The sequence below is a fragment of the Oncorhynchus mykiss genome, chromosome 12 (assembly GCF_013265735.2).
Source record: "Oncorhynchus mykiss isolate Arlee chromosome 12, USDA_OmykA_1.1, whole genome shotgun sequence".
NCBI lineage: Eukaryota > Metazoa > Chordata > Actinopteri > Salmoniformes > Salmonidae > Oncorhynchus > Oncorhynchus mykiss.
Genome location: NC_048576.1, coordinates 16,507,063 through 16,534,624, shown reverse-complemented (window position 1 = coordinate 16,534,624; position 27,562 = coordinate 16,507,063). Strand labels below are relative to the sequence as shown.

Below are 27,562 nucleotides of genomic sequence, written 5' to 3'. Positions count from 1 at the left end.
GGTAGCTCTAATGAACTTATCCTATGCAGCAGAGGTAACTCTGGGTCTTCCTTTCCTGTGGCGGTCTTCATGAGAGCCAGTTTCATCATAGTGCTTAATGGTTTTTGTGACTGCACTTGAAGAAACTTTCAAAGTTCTTGAAATGTTCCAGATTGACTGACCTTCATGTCTTAAAGTAATGGACTGTTGTTTCTATTTGCTTATTTGAACTGTTCTTGTCATATTATGGACTTGGTATTTTACCAAATAGGGCCATCTTCTGTATACCCCCCTACCTTGTCACAACACAACTGATTGGCTCAAACGCATTAAGGAGGTAAGAAATTCCACTAATGTATTTTTAACAAGTCACACCTGTTAATTGAAATGCATTTCAGGTGACTACCTCATGAATCTGTTTGAGTGAATTCCAAGTGTGCAAAACTGTCCTCAAGGCAAAGGTTGGAATCTCAAATATATATAAAAAAAATCATGTTTAACACTTTTTTTGTTTTCTACTTTATTCCATGTGTTATTTCATAGTTTTGATGTCTTTACTATTATTCTATAATGTAGAAAAGAGTAAAAATAAAGAAATACCATGGAATGAGTAAGTGTGTCCAAACGTTTGACTGCTACTGTATATCTGATTGTTTAATTTTGTTTTAATTTAGTGAATAGTTTTTTTAATGTTTAATAAATGTTCAACTGATTATTGGTTATCAAATCATCAGTAGTTTATAATCTTCCTCGAATGTTTCTATTGAGGTGAACAGTATGAAGTGCTCCCTTTCTTTTTGAAGTTACCACACCCTGTGAAGATGATCATCAGATAAACCATTTCATTTAATCACCTGAGATGGTTCTTTTTCACAGCATATCATCAGACAACAACTTTACTCACTTGGTTGAGCATCTTTTTTTCTCTCCCTCCTTCATCCGCAGACCTCACAAAAAGCGGGAGCCCCTGCCAACATAGCACTCCTTCCCCAACCTCTCCAACCTCCTCCTCTCACTCCTTCTCTCCCACCCCAGCCCCTGGGTCCAACAGTTCCCTTCCCGGCAGGGGCTACAGACAGAGGCGGTCGGTCAGCATGGAGCGCTTTGTAGAGACCCTGGTGGTAGCTGATAAGATGATGGTTGGTTACCATGGACGCAAAGACATCGAGCACTACATCCTGTCTGTGATGAATATTGTAAGTTTGATCCGGCTTTTCGCTTTGACTACTGTTGTTTTGTCTCAAAGAAAAGCCTGACAATAGAGTTTGAGTCAATCACTAGGGCTTCCGAGGGGCGCAGTGTCACTACAGTCCCTGGTTCAAATCCAGGCTGAATCACATCCTGCCGTGATTGGGAGTCCCATAGGGCGGCGCACAATTGGCCCAGCGTCGTCCGGGTTTGGCCGGTGTAGGCCGTCATTGTAAATAAGAATTTGTTCTTAACTGACTTGCCTAGTTAAATAAAGGTCAAAAACAATTAAAATGGGTTCATGTCAATGGTCTAATGTGGTTGTTTCCTCATCTCCTGCCCTGTGTTAGTTTGAGTTCACAGAATATTACAAAGCAGTCACTTTCACCTGTCCAGGTCTTTCACATCAATACAGATGAAGGACTGGAGGAAAGATATTAAGATGCACCTCTAGGCTGCTGATATTGGAAACAGGCCAATGTAGAGTATTAGAACATGAACAATGGACTTATTCGAAGCGTTTCTCTCTTTGGATAGAATTTTGTTTTCATTAACATTTTAACAGAATGTTCTCTCTAACTGAAAACAGACATTTAAATCGCAGCGTGATCTGGATGTGTGGTTGCTGTTTTCAACCCCAGTATGTGTGAAGGATACACTGATCCAGTGTTGTGACAGTTTGTCTGACTTTGTGTCTTTTCTTCTTTTCTGGAGGTCAGGTTGCCAAACTTTACCGTGATGCCAGCCTAGGAAACGTTGTGAACATTATAGTAACCCGCCTGATCGTACTGACTGAGGACCAGGTGAGGGCACTCTTTTCTCTCTGTCTTCCTCTTTCTCTCCCTGTCTTCCTCTTTCTCTCTCTGTCTTTCTCTTTCTCTCTCTGTCTTTCTCTCTCGCAATCTTCCTCTTTCTATCTCTGTCTTCTTCTCTCTCTGTTTTCCTCTTTCTTTCTCTCTCTGTCTTCCTCTCTGTCTCACTCTTTCTTTATCTGTCTTCCTCTTTCTCTTTCTGTCTTCCTCTCTCTCTGTCTTCCTCTCTCTCTGTCTTCCTCTTTCTCTCTCTGCCTCTCTCTCTGTCTTCCTCTTTCTCTGTATCTCTCTGCTTCTCTCTGCTTCTCTCTCTGTCTTCCTCTCTCTCTGTATCTAAATCAAATCAAATTTATTTTTATAGCCCTTCGTACATCAGCTGATATCTCAAAGTGCTGTACAGAAACCCAGCCTAAAACCCCAAACAGCAAGCAATGCAGGTGTAGAAGCACGGTGGCTAGGAAAAACTCCCTAGAAAGGTCAAAACCTACGAAGAAACCTAGAGAGGAACCAGGCTATGAGTGGTGGCCAGTATGTGTTCAAATATGTTCAAATGTTCATAAATGACCAGCATGGTCAAATAATAATAATTACAGTAGTTGTCGAGGGTGCAGCAAGTCAGCACCTCAGGAATAAATGTTGGTTGGCTTTTCATAGCCGATCATTAAGAGTATCTCTACCACTCCTGATGTCTCTAGAGAGTTGAAAACAGCAGATCTGGGACAGGTAGCACATCCGGTGAACAGGTCAGGATTCCATAGCCGCAGGCAGAACAGTTGAAACTGGAGCAGCAGCACGGCCAGGTGAACTGGGGACTTCAAGGAGTCATCATACCAGGTAGTCCTGAGGCATGGTCCTAGGGCTCAGGTCCTCCGAGAGAAAGAGAGAATTAGAGAGAGCATACTTAAATTCACACAGGACACCGGATAAGCCAGGAGAAGTACTTCAGATATAACAAACTGACCCTAGCCCCCCGACACATAAATTACTGCAGCATAAATACTGGAGGCTGAGACAGGAGGGGTCAGGAGACACTGTGGCCCCATCCAATTATACCCCCGGACAGGGCCAAACAAGAAGGATATAACCCCACCCACTTTGCCAAAGCACAGTCCACACACCACTAGAGGGATATCTTCAACCACCAACTTACCATCCTGAGACAAGGCCGAGTATAGCCCACAAAGATCTCCGCCACGGCACAATCCAAGGGGGGAGTGCCAACCCAGACAGGAAGATCACGTCAGTGACTCAACCCACTCAAGTGACGCACCCCTCCTAGGGACGGTATGAAAGAGCACCAATAAGCCAGTGACTCAGCCGCTGTAATAGGGTTAGAGGCAGAGAATCCCAGTGGAGAGAGGGGGACCGGCCAGGCAGAGACAGCAAGGGCGGTTCGTTGCTCCAGAGCCTTTCCGTTCACCTTCACACTCCTGGGCCAGACTACACTCAATCATATGACCCACTGAAGAGATGAGTCTTCAGTAAAGACTTAAAGGTTGAGACCGAGTCTGCGTCTCTCACATGTGTAGGCAGACCATTCCATAAAAATGGAGCTCTATAGGAGAAAGCCCTGCCTCCAGCTGTTTGCTTAGAAATTTTAGGGACAATTAGGAGGCCTGCGTCTTGTGACCGTAGCGTATGTGTAGGTATGTACGGCAGGACCAAATCAGAAAGATAGGTAGGAGCGAGCCCATGTAATGCTTTGTAGGTTAGCAGTAAAACCTTGAAATCAGCCCTTGCCATAACAGGAAGCCAGTGTAGGGAGGCTAGCACTGGAGTAATATGATACTTTTTTTTGTTCTAGTCAGGATTCTAGCAGCCGTATATAACACTAACTGAAGTTTATTTAGTGCTTTATCCGGTTAGCCGGAAAGTAGTGCATTGCAGTAGTCTTACCTAGAAGTAACAAAAGCATGAATACATTTTTCTGCATCATTTTTGGACAGAAAGTTTCTGATTTTTGCAATGTTACGTAGATGGAAAAAAGCTGTCCTTGAAACAGTCTTGATATGTTCGTCAAAAGAGAGATCAGGGTCCAGAGTAACGCCAAGGTCCTTCACAGTTTTATTTGAGACGACTGTACAACCATCAAGATTAATTGTCAGATTCAACAGAAGATCTCTTTGTTTCTTGGGACATAGAACAAGCATCTCTGTTTTGTCCGAGTTTAAATGTAGAACGTTTGCAGCCATCCACTTCCTTATGTCTGACACACAGGCTTCTAGCAAGGGCAATTTTGGGGCTTCACCATGTTTCATTGAAATGTACAGTTGTGTGTCATCCGCATAGCAGTGAATGTTAACATTATGTTTTCGAATGACATCCCCAAGAGGTAAAATATATAGTGAAAACAATAGTTGTCCTAAAACGGAACCTTGAGGAACACCGACATTTACAGTTGATTTGTCAGATGACAAACCATTCACAGAGACAAACTGATATCTTTCCGACAGATAAGATCTAAACCAGGCCAGAACTTGTCCGTGTAGACCAATTTGGGTTTCCAATCTCTCCAAAAAGAATGTGGTGATCGATGGCATCAAAAGCAGCACTAAGGTCTAGGAGCACGAGGACAGATGCAGAGCCTCGGTCTGATGCCATTAAAAGGTCATTTACCACCTTCACAAGTGCAGTCTCAGTGCTATAATGGGGTCTAAAACCAGACTGAAGCATGTTGTATACATTGTTTGTCTTCAGGAAGGCAGTGAGTTGCTGTGCAACAGCCTTTTCTAATTTTTTTGAGAGGAATGGAAGATTCGAAATAGGCCAATAGTTTTTTATATTTTCTGGGTCAATGTTTGTCTTTTTCAAGAGAGGCTTTATTACTACCACTTTTAGTGAGTTTGGTACACATCCGGTGGATAGAGAGCCGTTTGTTATGTTCAACATAGGAGGGCCAAGCACAGGAAGCAGCTCTTTCAGTAGTTTAGTTGGAATAGGGTCCACTATGCAGCTTGAAGGTTTAGAGGCCATGATTATTTTCATCATTGTGTCAAGAGATATAGTACTAAAGCACTTGAGTGTTTCTCTTGATCCTAGGTCCTGGCAGAGTTGTGCAGACTCAGGACAACTGAGCTTTGAAGGAATACGCAGATTTAAAGAGGAGTCCGTAATTTGCTTTCTAATGATCATGATCTTATCCTCAAAGAAGTTCATTAATTTATTACTGCTGAAGTGAAAGCCATCCATACTTGGGGAATGCTGCTTTTTACTTAGCTTTGCAACAGTATCAAAAATACATTTAGGATTGTTCTTATTTTCCTCAAGTTGGAAAAAAAGGATGATCGAGCAGCAGGGAGGGCTCTTCGATACTGCACGGTACTGTCTTTCAAAGCTAGTCGGAAGACTTCCAGTTTGGTGTGGTGCCATTTCCAATTTTCTGGAAGCTTGCTTCAGAGCTCGGGTATTTTCTGTATCCCAGGGAGCTAGTTTCTTATGACAAATGTTTTTTGTTTTTAGGGGTGCAACTGCATCTAGGGTATTGTGCAAGGTTAAATTGAGTTCCTCAGTTAGGTGGTGAACTTATTTTTGTCCTCTGACGTCCTTGGGTAGGCCTGGTCTGGAAGGGCATCAAGGAATCTTTGTGTTGTTTGGGAATTTATAGCACGACTTTTGATGCTCCTTGGTTGGGGTCTGAGCAGATTATTTGTTGCAATTGCAAACGTAATAAAATGGTGGTCCGATAGTCCAGGATTATGAGAAAAAACATTAAGATCCCCAACATTTATTCCATGGGACAAAACTAGGTCTAGAGTATGACTGTGACAGTGAGTAGGTCCAGAGACATGTTGGACAAAACCCACTGAGTTGATGATGGCTCAAAAAGCCTTTTGGATTGGGTCTGTGGACTTTTCCATGTGAATATTAAAGTCACCAAAAATTAGAATATTATCTGCTATGACTACAAGGTCCAATAGGAATTCAGGGAACTCATTGAGGAACGCTGTATATGGCCCAGGAGGCCTGTAAACAGTAGCTATAAAAAGTGATTGAGTAGGCTGCATAGATTTCATGACTAGAAGCTCAAAAGACGAAAATGCCATTTTTAGTTTTTTTGTAAATTGAAATTTGCTATCGTAAATGTTAGCAACACCTCCGCCTTTGTGGGATTCACGGGGGATATGGTCACTAGTGTAACCAGTAAATTCATCAGGCTTAAGCCATGTTTCAGTTAGGCCAATCACATCAAGATTATGATCAGTGATTAGTTCATTGACTATAACTGCCTTTGAAGTAAGGGATCTAACATTAAGTAGCCCTATTTTGAGATATGAGGTATCACGATCTCTTTCAATAATGGCAGGAATGGAGGAGGTCTTTATCCTAGTGAGATTGCTAAGGCTAACACCGCCATGTTTAGTTTTGCCCAACCTAGGTCAAGGCACAGACACGGTCTCAATGGGGATAGCTGAGCTGACTACACTGACTGTGCTAGTGGTAGACTCCACTAAGCTGGCAGGCTGGCTAACAACCTGCTGTTTGGCCTGCACCCTATTCCATTGTGGAGATAGAGGAGTTAGAGCCCTGTCTATGTTGGTAGATAAGATGAGAGCACCCCTCCAGCTAGGATGGAGTCCGTCACTCCTCAGCAGGCCAGTCTTGGTCCTGTTTGTGGGTGAGTCCCAGAAAAAGGGCCAACTATCTACAAATTCTATCTTTTGGGAGGTGCAGAAAACAGTTTCAACCAGCGATTGAGTTGTGAGACTGCTGTAGAGCTCATCACTCCCCCTAACTGGGAGGGGGCCAGAGTCAATTACTCGATGCCGACACGTCTTTATAGCTGATTTACACGCTGAAGCTATGTTGCGCTTGGTGACCTCTGACTGTTTCATTCTAACATCGTTGGTGCTGACGTGGATAACAATATCTCTATACTCTCTACACTCGCCAGTTTTAGCTTAAGCCAGCACCATCTTCAGATTAGCCTTAACGTCGGTAGCCCTGCCCCCTGGTAAACAGTGTATGATCGCTGGATGATTTGTTTTAAGTCTAATACTGCGGGTAATGGAGTCGCCAATGACTAGGGTTTTCAATTTGTCAGAGCTGATGGTGGGAAGCTTCGGCGTCTCAGACCCCGTAACGGGAGGAGAAAAGACCAGAGAAGGCTTGACCTCAGACTCCGACTCGCTGCTTAACCAGTTGAAAGTTTCTGTCGGCTAAATGAACGACACCGGTTGAGCATTCCTACAGCATTTTCCTCCAGAAGCCATGAGAAAGTTGTCCTGCGGGGACCGTGCGAGGGGATTTATACTAACGTTACAATCTGTACTTACTGGTGGCACAGACGCTGTTTCATCCTTTCCTACACTGAAATTACCCTTGCCTAACGATTGCGTCTGAAGCTGGGCTTGAAGCACAGCTATCCTCGCCGTAAGGCGATCATTCTCCTGTATATTATGAGTACAGCGACTGGAATTAGAAGGCATCATGTTAATGTTACTACTTAGCTTCGGCTGGTGGAGGTCCTGACAAACCACGTCCAGATGAAGCGTCCGGAGTGAAAAAGTTTAATGAAAAAAAGTTGAGTGAGGAAAAAACTAAAAATATAAACGGTAATTAAAAAGTAAAAACCGTAAAGTTGTCAGGTAGCAAAGGTTGGCAACAAAACGTACAGCAACACGTAAACAAGTCTGCAAGTTGTGACCGGAAATGACACAACCGGATATGATCATGTGCCTATCTCTCTGCTTCTCTCTCTCTCTCTGTCTCTCTCTGTCTTTGTCTCTCTCGCTCTGTCTTCCTCTTTCTCTCTATCTCTCTGCCTCTCTCTCTCTCTCTCTCTCTCTCTGTCTTCGTCTTTCTCTTTACATCTCTCTCATTCTCTCTGTCTTCCTGGTTATCTCTCGGCCTCTCTCTGTGTTCCTCTCTTTCTATCCACATCAACATAAATTTATTTCTCTAATCTCAGTTAAAATTTATCTGTTTTGGTTACTTACTATGCAATAACATAGTTATTCCAAACAGTTGGGAGAGAGTTGGGAGAGAGAGTAGAAGGATGAAAGAGAGGTGAGAGAGAAGAGGACTGAAAATATGAGACAAGAGGACACCGGAGTAGAAGAGTGAGAAGAGAGAGAAGAGAGAGGATAGGAAGCATCTACCATATGTCTGCCACCACTAAAGACAAAGCTCAGGAGATGAGCTCAGACTTCTTCCCTCAGGGGGATTTGATTGAGGATTTTTACATTCAATCTATATAGTGTAGGTTTGATGGGAGAAACAGAGTGAACTGTACATCTAGCCTCAGTCTATAGAGGATGGACTCCAGCAGAGATGAATACCTCTTCATTCATTCTCAATTTTAAGACTGAACCCCATATGTTTTTCCCAGTGTGTAATATGAATATATTGATGATTAGAATATTCTTTCATAGATGTATCATATGGATTATCTTAACGGATATGTCAGAATCCTGTCAAATGGTGGACATGGTTTTAATAAGCTTGTATACTATCGTTTTCGACTGATGCTTTTGACTATGACGGCCCAATTGTCATGATCGTTATAATAACTGGACCAAGATGCAGCGTGGTATGTTTCTGTCCTCTTTATTAGGAAAAGAAACTCAAAGAAAAAACAAATAAAGCGTTAAACGAAATGTGAAGCTCAATGAAGTGCTCGCAGGCAACTATACCTAGACAAGATCCCACAAAGCACAATGGGGAAATGGCTGCCTAAATATGATCCCCAATCAGAGACAATGATAAACAGCTGCCTCTGATTGGAAACCATACCAGGCCAACATAGATATATATATTCACCTAGATAACCCACCCTTAGTCACACCCCGACCTAACCAACATAGAGAATAAAAAGCTCTCTAGGGTCAGGGTGTGACACCAATCCTAACTTCAACCATAACTCATACATTGATGTCAATGGGAGATTTAAGTGACAGTCTGAGTGGCTTGCATTAATCTTAATTCAACCTGTTCTGGTCGGAATGCTGGGTTCTGTGTGTTCAGACTGTGTTGTGTGTTCTAGGTTGTGGATGTATTCAGACTGTTCTGGGTTGTGGATGTGTTCAGACTGTTCTGGGTTGTGGATGTATTCAGACTGTTCTGGGTTGTGGATGTGTTCAGACTGTTCTGGGTTGTGGATGTGTTCAGACTGTTCTGGGTCGTGGATGTATTCAGACTGTTCTGGGTGGTGGATGTGTTCGGACTGTTCTGGGTTGTGGATGTGTTCGGACTGTTCTGGGTTGTGGATGTGTTCAGACTGTTCTGGGTTGTGGATTCAGACTGTTCTGGGTTGTGAATTCAGACTGTTCTGGGTTGTGGATGTGTTCAGACTGTTCTGGGTTGTGGATGTATTCAGACTGTTCTGGGTTGTGGACGTGTTCAGACTGTTCTGGGTTGTGGAGGTGTTCAGACTGTTCTGGGTTGTGGATGTGTTCAGACTGTTCTGGGTTGTGGATGTGTTCAGACTGTTCTGGGTTGTGGATTCAGACTGTTCTGGGTTGTGAATTCAGACTGTTCTGGGTTGTGGATGTGTTCAGACTGTTCTGGGTTGTGGCTGTATTCAGACTGTTCTGGGTTGTGGATGTGTTCAGACTGTTCTGGGTTGTGGATGTGTTCAGACTGTTCTGGGTTGTGAATTCAGACTGTTCTGGGTTGTGGATGTGTTCGGACTGTTCTGGGTTGTGGATGTGTTCAGACTGTTCTGGATCGTGGATGTATTCAGACTGTTCTGGGTTGTGGATGTGTTCAGACTGTTCTGGGTTGTGGATGTGTTCAGACTGTTCTGGGTTGTGGATTCAGACTGTTCTGGGTTGTGGATGTGTTCAGACTGTTCTGGGTTGTGGATTCAGACTGTTCTGGGTTGTGAATTCAGACTGTTCTGGGTTGTGGATGTGTTCAGACTGTTCTGGGTTGTGGCTGTATTCAGACTGTTCTGGGTTGTGGATGTGTTCAGACTGTTCTGGGTTGTGGATGTGTTCAGACTGTTCTGGGTTGTGAATTCAGACTGTTCTGGGTTGTGGATGTGTTCGGACTGTTCTGGGTTGTGGATGTGTTCAGACTGTTCTGGATCGTGGATGTATTCAGACTGTTCTGGGTTGTGGATGTGTTCAGACTGTTCTGGGTTGTGGATTCAGACTGTTCTGGGTTGTGGATGTGTTCGGACTGTTCTGGGTTGTGGATGTGTTCAGACTGTTCTGGGTTGTGGATGTATTCAGACTGTTCTGGGTTGTGGATGTGTTCAGACTGTTCTGGGTTGTGGATGTGTTCAGACTGTTCTGGGTTGTGGATGTGTTCAGACTGTTCTGGGTTGTGGATGTGTTCAGACTGTTCTGGGTCGTGGATGTATTCAGACTGTTCTGGGTGGTGGATGTGTTCGGACTGTTCTGGGTTGTGGATGTGTTCGGACTGTTCTGGGTTGTGGATGTGTTCAGACTGTTCTGGGTTGTGGATTCAGACTGTTCTGGGTTGTGGATGTGTTCGGACTGTTCTGGGTTGTGGATGTGTTCAGACTGTTCTGGGTTGTGGATGTATTCAGACTGTTCTGGGTTGTGGATGTGTTCAGACTGTTCTGGGTTGTGGATGTGTTCAGACTGTTCTGGGTCGTGGATGTATTCAGACTGTTCTGGGTGGTGGATGTGTTCGGACTGTTCTGGGTTGTGGATGTGTTCGGACTGTTCTGGGTTGTGGATGTGTTCAGACTGTTCTGGGTTGTGGATTCAGACTGTTCTGGGTTGTGAATTCAGACTGTTCTGGGTTGTGGATGTGTTCAGACTGTTCTGGGTTGTGGATGTATTCAGACTGTTCTGGGTTGTGGACGTGTTCAGACTGTTCTGGGTTGTGGAGGTGTTCAGACTGTTCTGGGTTGTGGATGTGTTCAGACTGTTCTGGGTTGTGGATGTGTTCAGACTGTTCTGGGTTGTGGATTCAGACTGTTCTGGGTTGTGAATTCAGACTGTTCTGGGTTGTGGATGTGTTCAGACTGTTCTGGGTTGTGGCTGTATTCAGACTGTTCTGGGTTGTGGATGTGTTCAGACTGTTCTGGGTTGTGGATGTGTTCAGACTGTTCTGGGTTGTGAATTCAGACTGTTCTGGGTTGTGGATGTGTTCGGACTGTTCTGGGTTGTGGATGTGTTCAGACTGTTCTGGATCGTGGATGTATTCAGACTGTTCTGGGTTGTGGATGTGTTCAGACTGTTCTGGGTTGTGGATGTGTTCAGACTGTTCTGGGTTGTGGATGTGTTCGGACTGTTCTGGGTTGTGGATGTGTTCAGACTGTTCTGGGTTGTGGATGTATTCAGACTGTTCTGGGTTGTGGATGTGTTCAGACTGTTCTGGGTTGTGGATGTGTTCAGACTGTTCTGGGTTGTGGATGTGTTCAGACTGTTCTGGGTCGTGAATGTATTCAGACTGTTCTGGGTTGTGGATGTGTTCAGACTGTTCTGGGTTGTGGATGTGTTCAGACTGTTCTGGGTTATGGATGTGTTCAGACTGTTCTGGGTTGTGGATTCAGACTGTTCTGGGTTGTGGATGTGTTCAGACTGTTCTGGGTTGTGTGTTCAGACTGTTTTGTAATGTGTGCTGTATGTTCTATCCAGCCCAACCTGGAGATCAACCACCATGCAGACAAGTCTCTAGACAGCTTCTGTAAGTGGCAGAAGTCTATCCTCAGTCACCAAGGAGATGGGAACAGCATCCCGGAGAACGGCATGGCTCACCATGACAACGCTGTCCTCATCACAAGGTAGGAATCTCTTCTCTTTCTATCTGACCTGTTACCATCTGGGGGAAGAACAGAGACCTGGATGGGGGAAAGGTTCTACTTTCCAACTTCTCACACACACACACACACACACACACACACACACACACACACACACACTTTCATGCTGTTATTATTATTCCAGTGGTAAGAGTGTGTCATTATTTAGCTTACTGTTCGTCTCTTACTCTTCTTGACCAAACATTTATTTAGATGACTCATTGGACAATGAGAGCATGTTTACTTAAATACTTTAGCAGTCCTACTTTAGAAGTCCTTCCACCTTCCGACTCTGTCCTTCCAACTCTGTGCTGCGTTGGCATTACACAGACAGAACACTACAGTAACTTTGAAACACACAGCCAAGTCATTACTCATATCTATTACTGGCTTCAGTCTGTATGTAGTACCTACTGTACTGTACCTCTTACAGCTACTGACAACGGGAAACTATCCTCTCTGTCATACCAGTCATACTACATTAATGCATGGTAACCTTGCTGCAGCAAAATCTATTTCATTACCTGCTATTGGCTAAATTGTTGCCTGAGCTGTTTTGACCACATAACCTAGCAGCTAACGTGTGTATTCCTTACTTATTTTGACTGCAGGGGGGTTGTTGTTTTGTGGGTTAAATGACATGGGTTAAAGCCCTGCTTTTGTCTCTCCTTGCCTGGTTGTGTACAAACCAGGTTTTCTACTAATGTTAGACTAGTGCTAGTTTACTTTAGTTGTTTGTCTGTCAAGTAACGTTCTCCAGCTCCTTTTCAGAGTCCTGAACCATTCATAGTAGTGACATAAAGATAGGGGTGGCAGGTAACCTAGTGCTTAAGAGCTTTGGGCCAGTCGCCGAAAGGTTGCTGGTTCAAATCCCCGATCAGAATACATGAAAAATCTGCCAATGTGCCCTTTAGCAAGGCACTTAATGCACATTTCTCCTGTAAGTTGCTTTTTATTTGTTTATTTTTATTTCCCCTTTATTTAACCAGGTAGGGCAGTTGAGAACAAGTTCTCATTTACAACTGCGACCTGGCCAAGATAAAGCAAAGCAGAGCGACAAAAACAACACTGAGTTACACATGGGATAAACAAAAGTACAGTCAATAACACAATAGAAAAATCTGAAAAAAAAAATAGAAAAATCTGTATACAGTGTGCGCAAATGAAGTACGGAAGTAAGGAAATAAATAGGCCAATAGGGATGAAGTAATTACAATTTAGCAAATTAACACTGGAGTGATAGATGTGCAGATGATGATGTGCAAGTAGAAACACTGGTGTGCAAAATAGCAGAAAACAAAAACAAATATGGGATGAGGTAGGTAGTTGGTTGGATGGGCTATTTACAGATGGGCTGTGTACAGCTGCAACGATCGGTAAGCTGCTCTGAGAGCTGATGCTTAAAGTTAGTGAGGGAGATATAAGTCTCCAACTTGCAATTCGTTCCAATCATTGGCAGCAGAGAACTGGAAGGAAAGGCGGCCAAAGGAGGTGTTGGATTTGGGGATGACCAGTGAAATATACCTGCTGGAGCGCGTGCTACAGGTTTATGTTGCTATGGTGACCAATGAGCTGCTTTGGATAAGAGTGTCTGCTAAATTACTAAAATGTAGATAGTAGGTAAGGCTTAACATGCCAAACTTCTCTAATGTTACTGACAGTAGTTGGGAGCCTTAAAAGTTATGCTGCCATTGTGATGTCAGAAGGCTACTGAAGGGGTTTTATTTAACTTACATCACATCAGCCTTCTGCTGCTACAGGTACTGGTCTGTACTGGTAAACTTACATCACATCAGCCTTCTGCTGCTACAGGGACTGGTCTGTACTGGTAAACTTACATCACATCAGCCTTCTGCTGCTACAGGGACTGGTCTGTACTGGTAAACTTACATCACATCAGCCTTCTGCTGCTACAGGGACTGGTCTGTACTGGTAAACTTACATCACATCAGCCTTCTGCTGCTACAGGGACTGGTCTGTACTGGTAAACTTACATCACATCAGCCTTCTGCTGCTACAGGGACTGGTCTGTACTGGTAAACTTACATCACATCAGCCTTCTGCTGCTACAGGGACTGGTCTGTACTGGTAAACTTACATCACATCAGCCTTCTGCTGCTACAGGGACTGGTCTGTACTGGTAAACTTACATCACATCAGCCTTCTGCTGCTACAGGGACTGGTCTGTACTGGTAAACTTACATCACATCAGCCTTCTGCTGCTACAGGGACTGGTCTGTACTGGTAAACTTACATCACATCAGCCTTCTACTGCTACAGGCCTCTCCAGCGTGTGTCTGATGCTAAACCAACACTAGCTGCTAGCCGTTCACTAAAGCCTTTTGTTGTATGCACAGGGAATGCTGTACGCTGCTTACAGAGTTCAGTGATGTTCAGTGACTGTGTTTGTATTATAGGCCCTCTACAACATCTCATTATTGTATGAGAGACAGAGAGAGAGAGAGAGAGAGAGAGAGAGAGAGAGAGAGAGAGAGAGAGAGAGAGAGAGAGAGAGAGAGAGAGAGAGAGATGATAGATAGATAGATAGATAGATAGATAGATAGATAGATAGATAGATAGATGGATGGATGGATGGATGGAAGGAAGGAAGGAAGGAAGGAAGGAAGGAAGGAAGGAAGGAAGGAAGGAAGGAAGGAAGGAAGGAAGGAAGGAAAGAGAGAGAGAGAGAGAGAGAGAGGTAAAAAATAGAACCCATTGCCCTTTATGGTTGTGAGGTCTGGGGTCCTCTCACCAACCAAGAATTCACAAAATGGGACAAACACCAAATTGAGACTACATGCAGAATTCTGCAAAAATATCCTCTGTGTACAATGTAGAACACCAAATATACATGCAGAGCTGAATTAGGCCGATACCCGCTAATGATCAAAATCCAGGAAAGAGCTGTCAAATTCTACAACTACCTAAAAGGAAGCGATTCCCAAACCTTCCATAACAAAGCCATCACCTACAGTGAAGAGTCCCCTAAGCAAGCTGGTCCTGGGGCTCTGTTCACAAACACAAACACACCCCACAGAGCCCCAGGACAGCAACATAATTAGACCCAACCAAATCATGAGAAAACAAAAAGATAATTACTTGACACATTGGAAAGAATTAACAAAAAAACAGAGCAGACTAGAATGCTATTTGGCCCTAAACAGAGAGTACACAGTGGCAGAATACCTGACCACTGTGACTGACCCAAACCTAAAGATAGCTTTGACTATGTACAGACTCAGTGAGGATATCCTTGCTATTGAGAAAGGCTGCCGTAGTCAGACCTGGCTCTCAAGAAAAGACAGGCTAGGTGCACACTGCCATCAAAATGAGGTGGAAACTGAGCTGCACTTCCTAACTTCCTGCCCAAATTATGACCATATTAGAGACACATACTGTGTTTCCCTCAGATTACACAGATCCACAAAGAATTTCGAAAAGCAAACCCAATTTTGATAAACTCCCATATCTACTGGGTGAAATACCACAGTGTGCCATCACAGCAGCAATATTTGTGACCTGTTGCCACAAGAAAATGTTAACCAGTGAAGCACAAACACCATTGTAAATACAACCCATAGTTATGTTTATTTATTTTCACTTTTGTACTTTAACCATTTGTACATCGTTACAACACTGTAACACATAATATGACATCAGTAATGTCTTTATTCTTTTGGAACTTCTTGAAAAGGACGGAAAGGAGATAGTCACACACTACATTACCAATAGTATTCCAAAATCATGGGCTCTTCTGGGAAGGCTTTCTACTAGATGTTGGAACATTGCTGCAGGGACTTGCTTCCATTCAGCCACAAGAGCATTAGTGAGGTTGGGCACTGATGTTTGGCTATTAGGCCTGGCTCTCAGTCGGCTTTACAATTCATCCCAAAGGTGTTCGATGGGCTTGAGGTCAGGGCTCTGTGCAGGCCAGTCAAGTTCTTTCAAACCGATCTCGACAAACCATCTGTATGGACCTCGTTTTCTGTAGCATTGTCATGCTAAAACAGGAAAGGGCCTTCCCCTAGCTGTTGCCACAAGTTGGAATCACAGAATCCTGTAGAATGTCATTGTATGCTGTAGCGTTAAAATTTCCCTTCACTAGAACTACGGGGCCTAGCCCGAACCATGAAAAACAGCCCCAAATCATTATTCCTCCTCCACCAAACTTGACATTTGCCACTATGTAACGTTCTGCTGGCATCCTCCAAACCAAGATACGTCCGTCGGTCTTCCAGATGGTGAAGTGTGATTCATCACTCCAGAGAACACTTTTCCACTGCTCCAGAGTCCAATGGTGGCGAGCTTTACACCACTTCAGCCCACGCTTGGCATGGCGCATGGTGATCTTAAGCTTGTGTGTGGCTGCTCTGCCATAGAAACCCATTTCATGAAGCTTCTGATGAACAGTTCTTGTGCTGACGTCACTTCCAGAGACCCTTGTGTGCCCTCCCACTTTGCGGCTGAGACAGCACTTACAGTTGACCAGGGCAGCTCTAGCTGGGCACAAATTTGACAAACTGACTTGTTGGAAAGGTGGCATCCTATGACAGTGCCACGTTGAACGTCGCTGAGCCATTTTACTACTAATGTTTATATAGGGAGATTGCATGGCTGTGTGCTGGATTTGATACACCTGTCAGCATCGAGCATGGCTGAAATAGCCCAATCCACTCATTTGAAGGGGTGCTGAAATAGCCCAATCCACTCATTTGAAGGGGTGCTGAAATAGCCCAATCCACTCATTTGAAGGGGTGCTGAAATAGCCCAATCCACTCATTTGAAGGGGTGCTGAAATAGCCCAATCCACTCATTTGAAGGGGTGCTGAAATAGCCCAATCCACTCATTTGAAGGGGTGCTGAAATAGCCCAATCCACTCATTTGAAGGGGTGCTGAAAGAGCCCAATCCACTCATTTGAAAGGGTTTCCACATACTTTAGTATAGATAGTGTAGTTCTATGATAAATTGCATGGCCGAGGGCAACCCTCATCAAAATCACTCATCGTCTCATAAAACCCCTTTTTAACCTGATATTTTTCCAGGGATATCTTTAGTCATAAATGTAATGGCCACACAGTAAGGCTGCGCGTTGCTAACGTAAACAGTCTTAAAATCGCTGTGCTCTTTCTTTAGGTGGATTCCATCAGGGAATGGGGGGGATTTTCTAGCAGACACAGTGGTTAATGAAAGCTTCCTGGGTCCATCATTAACTATTTATAGATGCATGTTAGCATCCTGACGCTCAGCACAGCTCATCTCATCGCCTACACACAACTTGATGTCCCATTATACTCAGGCCCTAACAAAGTTCTGATTCACTCTTTCTCTTTCTATCTATCTATCTATCTATCTATCTATCTATCTATCTATCTATCTATCTATCTATCTATCTATCTATCTATCTATCTATCTATCTATCTATCTATCTATCTATTCAATTCAATTCAAGGGGCTTTATTGGCATGGGAAACACATGTTAACATTGCCAAAGCAAGTGAGGTAGATAATATACAAAAGTGAAATAAACAATAACAATGAACAGTAAACATTACACTCACAGAAGTTCAAATAGATTAAAGACATTACAAATGTCTTATTATGTATATATACAGTGTTGTAACGATGTACAAATGGTTAAAGTACAAAAGGGAAAATAAATAAACATAAATACGGGTTGTATTTACAATGGTGTTTGTTCTTCACTGGTTAACCTTTTATTGTGGCAACAGGTCACAAATCTTGCTGCTGTGATGTATTTCACCAAGTAAATATGGGAGTTTATCAAAATCGGGTTTGTTTTTGAATTCTTTGTGGATCTGTGTAATCTGAGGGAAATATGTGTCTCTAATATGGTCATAATTTGGGCAGGAGGTTAGGAAGTGCAGCTCAGTTTCCACCTCATTTTGTGGGCAGTGTGCACATAGCCCGTCTTCTCTTGAGAGCCAGGTCTGCCTACGGTGGCCTTTCTCAATAGCAAGGCTATGCTCACTGAGTCTGTACATAGTCAAACCTTTCCTTCGGTTTGGGTCAGTGACAGTGGTCAGGTATTCTGCCACTGTGTACTCTCTGTTTAGGGCCAAATAGAATTCTAGTCTGCTCTGTTTTTTTGTTAATTCTTTCCAGTGTGTCAAGTAATTAATTATCTTTTTGTTTTCTCATAATTGTGTTGCTGTCCTGGGGCTCTGTGGGGTGTGTTTGTGTTTGTGTACAGAGTTCCAGGACCAGCTTGCTTAGTGGACTCTTCTCCAGGTTCATCTCTCTGTAGGTGATGGCTTTGTTATGGAAGGTTTGGGAATCGCTTCCTTTTAGGTGGATGGAGAACTGAACAGCTCCTTTCTGGATTTTGATAATTAGCGGGTATCGGCCCAATTCTGCTCTGCATGCATTATTTGGTGTTCTACATTGTACACTGAGGATGTTTTTGCAGAATTCTGCATGCAGAGTCTCAATTTGGTGTTTGTCCCATTTTGTGAATTCTTGGTTGGTGAGCGGACCCCAGACCTCCCAACCATAAAGGGCAATGGGTTCTTTAACTGATTCAAGTATTTTTAGCCAGATCCTAATTGGTATGTTGAATTTTATGTTCCTTTTGATGGTATAGAATGCCCTTCTTGCCTTGTCTCTCAGATCATTCACAGCTTTGTGGAAGTTACCTGCGGCACTGATGTTTAGGCCAAGGTATGTATAGTTTTTTGTGTGCTCTAGGGCAACGGTGTCTAGATGTAATTTGTATTTGTGGTCCTGGCGACTGGACCTTTTTTGGAACACCATTATTTTGGTCTTACTGAGATTTACTGTCAGGGCCCAGGTCTGGCAGAATCTGTGCAGAATATCTAGATGCTGCTGTAGGCCCTCCTTGGTTGGTGACAGAAGCACCAGATCATCAGCAAACAGTAGACATTTGACTTCAGATTCTAATTGGGTGAGGCCGGGTACTGCAGACTTTTCTAGTGTCCGCGCCAATTTGTTGATATATATGTTGAAGAGGGTGGGGCTTAAACTGCATCCCTGTCTCACCCCACGGCCCTGTGGGAAGAAATGTGTGTTTTTTGCCTATTTTAACCGCACACTTGTTGTTTGTGTACATGGATTTTATAATGTTGTATGTTTTTCCCCCAACACCACTTTCCATCAATTTGTATAGCAGACCCTCATGCCAAATTGACTCCAAGGCTTTTTTTAAATCAACAAATCCAAATAAAGTATTTTTATAGCCCTTCGTACATCAGCTGATATCTCAAAGTTTTGTACAGAAACCCAGCCTAAAACCCCAAACAGCAAGCAATGCAGGTGTAGAAGCACGGTGGCTAGGAAAAACTCCCTAGAAAGGCCAAAACCTAGGAAGAAACTTAGAGAGGAACCAGGCTATGTGGGGTGGCCAGTCCTCTTCTGGCTGTGCCGGGTGGAGATTATGACAGAACATGGCCAAGATGTTCAAATGTTCATAAATGACCAGCATGGTCAAATAATAATAATCACAGGCAGAACATTTGAAACTGGAGGTGGAGTGGGGACAGCAAGGAGTCATCATGTCAGGTAGTCCTGAGGCATGGTCCTAGGGCTCAGGTCCTCCGAGAGAGAGAAAGAAAGAGAGAATTAGAGAGAGCATACTTAAATTCACACAGGACACCGGATAGGACAGGAGAAGTACTCCAGATATAACAAACTGACCCTAGCCCCCCGACACATAAACTACTGCACACATAAATACTGGAGGCTGAGACAGGAGGGGTCAGGAGACACTGTGGCCCCATCCGATGACACCCCCGGACAGGGCCAAACAGGAAGGATATAACCCCACCCACTTTGCCAAAGCACAGCCCCCACACCACTAGAGGGATATCTTCAACCACCAACTTACCATCTTGAGACAAGGCCGAGTATAGCCCACAAAGATCTCCGCCACAGCACAACCCAAGGGGGGGCGCCAACCCAGACAGGAAGATCACGTCAGTGACTCAACCCACTTAAGTGACGCACCCCTCCTAGGGACTGTATGAAAGAGCCCTAGTAAGCCAGTGACTCAGCCCCTGTAATAGGGTTAGAGGCAGAGAATCCCAGTGGAAAGAGGGGAACCGGCCAGGCAGAGACAGCAAGGGCGGTTCGTTGCTCCAGAGCCTTTCCGTTCACCCTCACACTCCTGGGCCAGACTACACTCAATCATATGACCCACTGAAGAGATGAGTCTTCAGTAAAGACTTAAAGGTGAGACCGAGTTTGCGTCTCTCACATGTGTAGGCAGACCATTCCATAAAAATGGAGCTCTATAGGAGAAAGCCCTGCCTCCAGCTGTTTGCTTAGAAATTCTAGGGACAATTAGGAGGCCTGCGTCTTGTGACCGTAGCGTACGTGTACGTATGTTCGGCAGGACCAATCTAGTCAGGATTCTAGCAGTCGTATTTAGCACTAACTGAAGTTTATTTAGTGCTTTATCCGAGTAGCCGGAAAGTAGAGCATTGCAGTAGTCTAACCTAGAAACAAAGCATGAGAAGACTTTGCTTTTGTTTTGGTTTGTTTGGTTGTCAATTAGGGTGTGCAGGGTGCATACGTGGTCTGTTGTACGGTAATTTGGTAAAAATCCCATTTGACATTTGCTCAGTACATTGTTTTCACTGAGGAAATGTACGAGTCTGCTGTTAATGATAATGCAGAGGATTTTCCCAAGGTTGCTGTTGACGCATATCCCACGGTAGCTATTAGGGTCAAATTTGTCTCCACTTTTGTGGATTGGGGTGATCAGTCCTTGGTTCCAAATACCGGGAAAGATGCCAGAGCTAAGGATGATGTTAAAGAGTTTTCGTATAGCTAATTGGAATTTGTTGTCTGTATATTTGATAATTTCATTGCCATTCATTCATTTCATATACCATCAACACCACATGCCTTTTTGGGTTGGAGAGTTTTTATTTTGTCCTGTAGCTCATTCAAGGTAATTGGAGAATCCAGTGGGTTCTGGTAGTCTTTAATAGTTGATTCTAAGATTTGTATTTGATCATGTATATGTTTTTGCTGTTTGTTCATTGTTCATTGTTATAGAGTCAAAAAGATTGGAGAAGTGGTTTACCCATACATCTCCATTTTGGATAGATCATTATTTGTGTTGTTGTTTGTTTAGTGTTTTCCAATTTTCCCGAAAGTGGTTAGAGTCTATGGATTCTTCAATGACATTGAGCTCTCTCATACAATAATGAGATGTTGTAGAGGGCCTATAATACAAACACAGTCACTGAACATGTCTGAACTCTGTAAGCAGCGTACAGCATTCCCTGTGCATACAACAAAAGGCTTTAGTGAACGGCTAGCAGCTAGTGTTGGTTTAGCATCAGACACACGCTGGAGAGGCCTGTAGCAGTAGAAGGCTGATGTGATGTAAGTTTACCAGTACAGACCAGTCCCTGTAGCAGCAGAAGGCTGATGTGATGTAAGTTTACCAGTACAGACCAGTCCCTGTAGCAGCAGAAGGCTGATGTGATGTAAGTTTACCAGTACAGACCATTCCCTGTAGCAGTAGAAGGCTGATGTGATGTAAGTTTACCAGTACAGACCAGTCCCTGTAGCAGCAGAAGGCTGATGTGATGTAAGTTTAGCAGTACAGACCAGTTCTTCGATAAATACAGACACAACAGACAGCTGAAAACAGCAAGCACTCCATAAAACCCCTTCAGTAGCCTTCTGGCATCACAATGGCAGCATAACTTCTAAGGCTCCCAACTACTGTCAGTAACATTAGAGATATTTGGCATGTTAAGCCTTACCTACTATCTACATTTTAGTAATTTAGCAGACACTCTTATCCAAAGTAGCTTACAGGAGACATTTGCGTTAAGTGCCTTGCTAAAGGGCACATTGGCAGATTTTTCACGTAGTCTGATCACGGATTTGAACCAGCAACCTCTCCCCTACCCTACCCCTCGCCTTCCTCCTCATCAGGGGTCATGTTACAGGTCAGCTCTTTGCCCTTTTGGGTCTCTGGGTAATCTGGGTTAGAGATAATACCTAGCCAAGACGATGAGTGATTTTGATGAGGTTTGCCCTAGGCCATGCAGTTTATCATAGATCTCCATCTCCTTGTTTCAGCTGTGTGCTTACTGTTTTTAACAGATATTTGTGTATTGCATTGGAGGCTCTGTCACTACTAAGTCAGTATTGATGTGTATACAGATGTAGGATCTTCATTTGAGCCAGTTTGCTACAGCAGGAAAATAATCCTGCAGCAACAGGAAATGTGAATGATTATGTGGATTAAAATTAATTATTTTTTTTTGTAGGGGTTGATACATTTTTTGTTAGGAAAAATCAAGTCTGAGATTTTAAAGTAGAAATTACAAACTTTAGAAGCCTTTTTAAACCTTGAATACACTACTAGCTTGCATTTCCTGCTGTGCATGAACATTTTCAGCAACACAAGAGTGATCAAATTAAGATCCTACTTCTGTATGGCTGATAACAGTATATTAATTGCATACTGTACTCCCAAACTCAACTTCTGCCAGGCGGTCTTTGTAAATAATAATTTGTTCTTCATTGAGTTGCCTGTTAATTTAAAATAAAGGTTAAATTAAAATTAAATTAAACTTCTAAGCGTGCAATGTGAGGTTGGTTCACCCTGCAGAGCGCAGACTGTGGTTACAGTGAGCACACAGCAAGCATGATGTCATAGTAGAAGTGTTCATGGCAGAGGTTGTCATGGCGTTGGTATCCTGTGGTTGCGGTCTGGTTGTGGTCAGTCAGAAACATAAGGAAGAGACATTATCCTTGAGGTGGACGGTCTGTTCTGATAGCTCATCCTTCTAGGAATGATAGTGACCTATCCTTCACTATCCTGTCTGTATGTCTATTTCTGTCTCTCTATCTCCGCTCCCCTTTCTCTCGCTCTCGCTCTCGCTCTCTCTCTCTCTCAAATTCAAGCTGCTTCATTTGCATGAAAAACCAACTATTACCAAAGCAATAATGTATACAATATACATTGCAATAAAATAATACATCTCTCTCTCTCTCGCTCTCTCTCTTTCCTATGTTCTTATGGTTATCTTGTTCTGCCGTCGTTACAGTCATTATCCCTGAGGAGGTTATGTATGGTACAGGTCCAGCTCATCCCTCTAGGCACTGTGCTATACATAGTGACCTCTCCTTTCCTCGCTGTTGTTGCTTTATTAGGTTCTGGGTTTGATGGCCACAGTGTGTCTAGTTTGGAACGTGGCCCGTGGTGTTTGAGAAACCCATGGGGAAATTAAAGGACATAAATCTAAATAAATAGATTTTGTAAATGAGGTGGAGTCTATTTGTCCTGGAGACCGTACCTCATGGGTTTGGAACCGGTCTACCAGGGCAGGGGGGTGGAGGGGAGACGGACCGAGGGGGGCAAAACAACATTTTATTTGCAGTGTCATTGGGTTTTTAGTAGATGAAAAGTTTAGGAATGACTGGTAAATGTATGATGTGTTGTTTAACGTTCAGGGGTTTGTCCTGCGTTGGATTGGATTAGTATTGTATCAGATAGACAGAGAAAGAGAGACAGACAAATAAATGGGAGGACGGAGGGACAGACAGACAGACAGACAGAGTGAGAGGGCTACAACAGGGACACAGCAGGGTCTTAATAGACTTCAAATACTGTGTTGCTCTCTGCCTGCCTGCCTGCCTGCCTGCCTGTGTGTTAGCTGGTTGACATTTAAATACATTTATAGAAGGACAAACCTTCATGATTTGACTAATCTGTTGCTGTCACAACGCCTGGAGTGGTGGGTGCGGAGTCAAATGCAGAGAGCAGAGGATACTGGGAAACCGGACTTTATTCCGGTTTCCAATGCTAACGCCCAAAACAACAGGCAAAATAATCACACAAATGTCCAACCCAACACAGGGCACAAACGGTCAGGAACACTACACGCACAACCTGGCTAACAGAAAACAAGCCCGCACAAAAGCAGGCGGGCCTAACAGGCTTAAATAGTCCTGAATCAAAAACAAAATAAGAGACAGGTGCAACCAATAAGACATAACAAACAGAAAAGGAAAAGGGGATTGGTGGCAGCTAGTAGACCGGCGACGACGACCACCGAGCGCCGCCCGAACAGGCAGGGGAGCCACCTTCTGTGGGAGTCGTGACAGTTGCAGTATAAAAACTACAGTCAAACTACGGTCAAATACTGCCCGAGATGCCCCATTTCAACATCAGAGGTGCTTAGAGTAGAATAAAATAGACTAGGATAGAGTAGAGTATAATATAATAGACTGGGATAGAGCAGAGTAGAATATAATAGACTGGGATAGAGTATAGTAGAATATAGTAGAATATAATAGACTAGGATAGAGTAGAGTAGAATATAGTAGAATATAATAGACTAGGATAGAGTAGAGTAGAATATAGTAGAATATAATAGACTAGGATAGAGTAGAGTATAATATAATAGACATGGATAGAGTAGAGTAGAATATAATAGACTAGGATAGAGTAGAGTATAATATAGTAGAATATAATAGACTAGGATAGAGTAGAGTAGAATATAATAGACTGGGATAGAGTGGAGTAGAATATAATAGACTCGGATAGAGTAGAGTAGAATATAGTAGAATATAATAGACTAGGATAGAGTAGAGTATAATATAATAGACTAGGATAGAGTAGAGTAGAATATAATAGACTAGGATAGAGTAGAGTAGAATATAATAGACTGGGATAGAGTAGAGTAGAATATAATAGACTAGGATAGAGTAGAGTAGAATATAATAGACTGGGATAGAGTAGAGTAGAATATAATAGACTCGGATAGAGTAGAGTAGAATATAGTAGAATATAATAGACTAGGATAGAGTAGAGTAGAATATAGTAGAATATAATAGACTAGGATAGAGTAGAGTAGAATATAATAGACTAGGATAGAGTAGAGTAGAATATAGTAGAATATAATAGACTAGGATAGAGTAGAGTAGAATATAGTAGAATATAATAGACTAGGATAGAGTAGAGTATAATATAATAGACATGGATAGAGTAGAGTAGAATATAATAGACTAGGATAGAGTAGAGTATAATATAGTAGAATATAATAGACTAGGATAGAGTAGAGTAGAATATAATAGACTGGGATAGAGTGGAGTAGAATATAATAGACTCGGATAGAGTAGAGTAGAATATAGTAGAATATAATAGACTAGGATAGAGTATAATATAATAGACTAGGATAGAGTAGAGTAGAATATAATAGACTAGGATAGAGTAGAGTAGAATATAATAGACTGGGATAGAGTAGAGTAGAATATAATAGACTAGGATAGAGTAGAGTAGAATATAATAGACTGGGATAGAGTAGAGTAGAATATAATAGACTCGGATAGAGTAGAGTAGAATATAGTAGAATATAATAGACTAGGATAGAGTAGAGTAGAATATAGTAGAATATAATAGACTAGGATAGAGTAGAGTAGAATATAATAGACTAGGATAGAGTAGAGTAGAATATAGTAGAATATCATAGACTAGGATAGAGTAGAGTAGAATTTAATAGACTAGGATAGAGTAGAGTAGAATATAATAGACTAGGATAGAGTATAGTAGAATATAATAGACTTGGATAGAGTATAGTAAAATAGACTAGGATAGAGTAGAGTAGAATATAGTAGAATAGAATAGAACTAGAGAGAGCCTGACAGAAGAATCATGTCTCATATTTTTTTCTCTCTTCTTTTTCTCCCTCAGGTACGACATCTGCACTTACAAGAACAAACCCTGTGGGACTCTAGGTGAGTGGCAATGCTCTCTGTTCTGTTATTTTCTCTGCTCTCTGCTCTGTTCTCTTCTTTTCTCTGCTCTCTGTTCTGTTCTTTTCTCTTTTCTCTGCTCTCTGTTCTGTTCTTTTCTCTGTTCTCTGTTCTGTTCTTTTCTCTGCTCTCTGTTCTGTTCTTTTCTCTGTTCTATGTTCTGTTCTTTTCTCTGCTCTCTGCTCTCTGTTCTGTTATTTTCTCTGCTCTCTGTTCTGTTCTTTTCTCTTCTCTCTGCTCTCTGTTCTGTTCTTCTCTGTTCTCTGTTCTGTTCTTTTCTATTCTTTCTGTTCTCTGTTCTGTTCTTTTCTCTGCTCTCTGTTCTCTGTTCTGTTCTCTGTTCTGTTCTTTTCTCTGCTCTCTGCTCTCTGCTCTTTGCTCTCTGTTATTTTATCTGTTCTCTGTTCTTTTCTCTGTTCTCTGTTCTGTTCGTTTCTCTGTTCTCTGTTCTGTTCTTTTCTCTGCTCTCTGTTCTGTTCTTTTCTCTGTTATCTGTTCTCTGTTCTGTTCTTTTCTCTGTTCTCTGTTCTGTTCTTTTCTCTGTTCTCTGCTCTCTGTTATGTTCTTTCCTTGCTCTCTGCTCTCTGTTCTGTTCTTTTATCTGTTCTCTGCTTTCTGCTCTCTGTTCTGTTCTTTTCTCTGCTCTCTGTTCTGTTCTTTTCTCTGTTCTCTGCTCTCTGTTCTCTGCTCTTTGCTCTGTTCTTTTCTCTGGTCTCTGCTCTCTGCTCTCTGTTCTGTTATTTTCTCTGCTCTCTGTTCTGTTCTTTTCTCTGTTCTCTGCTCTCTGTTCTGTTCTTTTCTCTGTTCTCTGTTCTGTTCTTTTCTCTGCTCTCGGTTCTGTCCTTTTCTCTGTTCTCTGTTCTCTGCTCTCTGCTCTCTGTTCTGTTATTTTCTCTGCTCTCTGTTCTGTTATTTTGTCTTCTCTCTATTCTTTTCTCTTCTCTCTGTTCTCTGTCCTGTTCTTTTCTCTGCTCTCTGTCCTGTTCTGTTCTCTATGTTCTGTTCTTTTCTCTGCTCTCTGCTCTCTGTTCTGTTATTTTCTCTGCTCTCTGTTCTGTTCTTTTCTCTTCTCTCTGCTCTCTGTTCTGTTCTTCTCTGTTCTCTGTTCTGTTCTTTTCTATTCTCTCTGTTCTCTGTTCTGTTCTTTTCTCTGCTCTCTGTTCTCTGTTCTGTTCTCTGTTCTGTTCTTTTCTCTGCTCTCTGCTCTCTGCTCTTTGCTCTCTGTTATTTTATCTGTTCTCTGTTCTTTTCTCTGTTCTCTGTTCTGTTCGTTTCTCTGTTCTCTGTTCTGTTCTTTTCTCTGCTCTCTGTTCTGTTCTTTTCTCTGTTATCTGTTCTCTGTTCTGTTCTTTTCTCTGTTCTCTGTTCTGTTCTTTTCTCTGTTCTCTGCTCTCTGTTATGTTCTTTCCTTGCTCTCTGCTCTCTGTTCTGTTCTTTTATCTGTTCTCTGCTTTCTGCTCTCTGTTCTGTTCTTTTCTCTGCTCTCTGTTCTGTTCTTTTCTCTGTTCTCTGCTCTCTGTTCTCTGCTCTTTGCTCTGTTCTTTTCTCTGGTCTCTGCTCTCTGCTCTCTGTTCTGTTATTTTCTCTGCTCTCTGTTCTGTTCTTTTCTCTGTTCTCTGCTCTCTGTTCTGTTCTTTTCTCTGTTCTCTGTTCTGTTCTTTTCTCTGCTCTCGGTTCTGTCCTTTTCTCTGTTCTCTGTTCTCTGCTCTCTGCTCTCTGTTCTGTTATTTTCTCTGCTCTCTGTTCTGTTATTTTGTCTTCTCTCTATTATTTTCTCTTCTCTCTGTTCTCTGTCCTGTTCTTTTCTCTGCTCTCTGTCCTGTTCTGTTCTCTCTGTTCTGTTCTTTTCTCTGCTCTCTGCTCTCTGTTCTGTTATTTTCTCTGTTCTCTGTTCTGTTCTTTTCTCTTCTCTCTGCTCTCTGTTCTGTTATTTTCTCTGCTCTCTGTTCTCTGTTCTGTTCTTTTCTCTGTTCTCTGTTCTGTTCTGTTCTTTTCTCTGCTCTCCGTTCTGTTCTTTTCTCTGCTCTCTGCTCTCTGTTCTGTTCTTTTCTCTGCTCTCTGTTCTGTTCTTTTCTCTGTTCTCTGCTCTCTGTTCTCTGCTC

The 27,562-nt window shown here is 42.7% G+C and overlaps 1 protein-coding gene across 1 annotated transcript in view; it reads left to right on the top strand.

The window, feature by feature from the left end:
* Positions 1 to 27,562, top strand: part of LOC110537061 (ADAM metallopeptidase with thrombospondin type 1 motif, 6) — a 131,436-nt gene that overhangs the window by 14,449 nt on the left and 89,425 nt on the right. The window contains exons 5-8 of the mRNA XM_036937044.1: positions 925 to 1,175; positions 1,887 to 1,970; positions 11,534 to 11,679; positions 25,399 to 25,442. Of these exons, the coding sequence (XP_036792939.1) occupies positions 925 to 1,175; positions 1,887 to 1,970; positions 11,534 to 11,679; positions 25,399 to 25,442 (525 nt within the window). The remainder of the gene's footprint in view (positions 1 to 924; positions 1,176 to 1,886; positions 1,971 to 11,533; positions 11,680 to 25,398; positions 25,443 to 27,562) is intronic.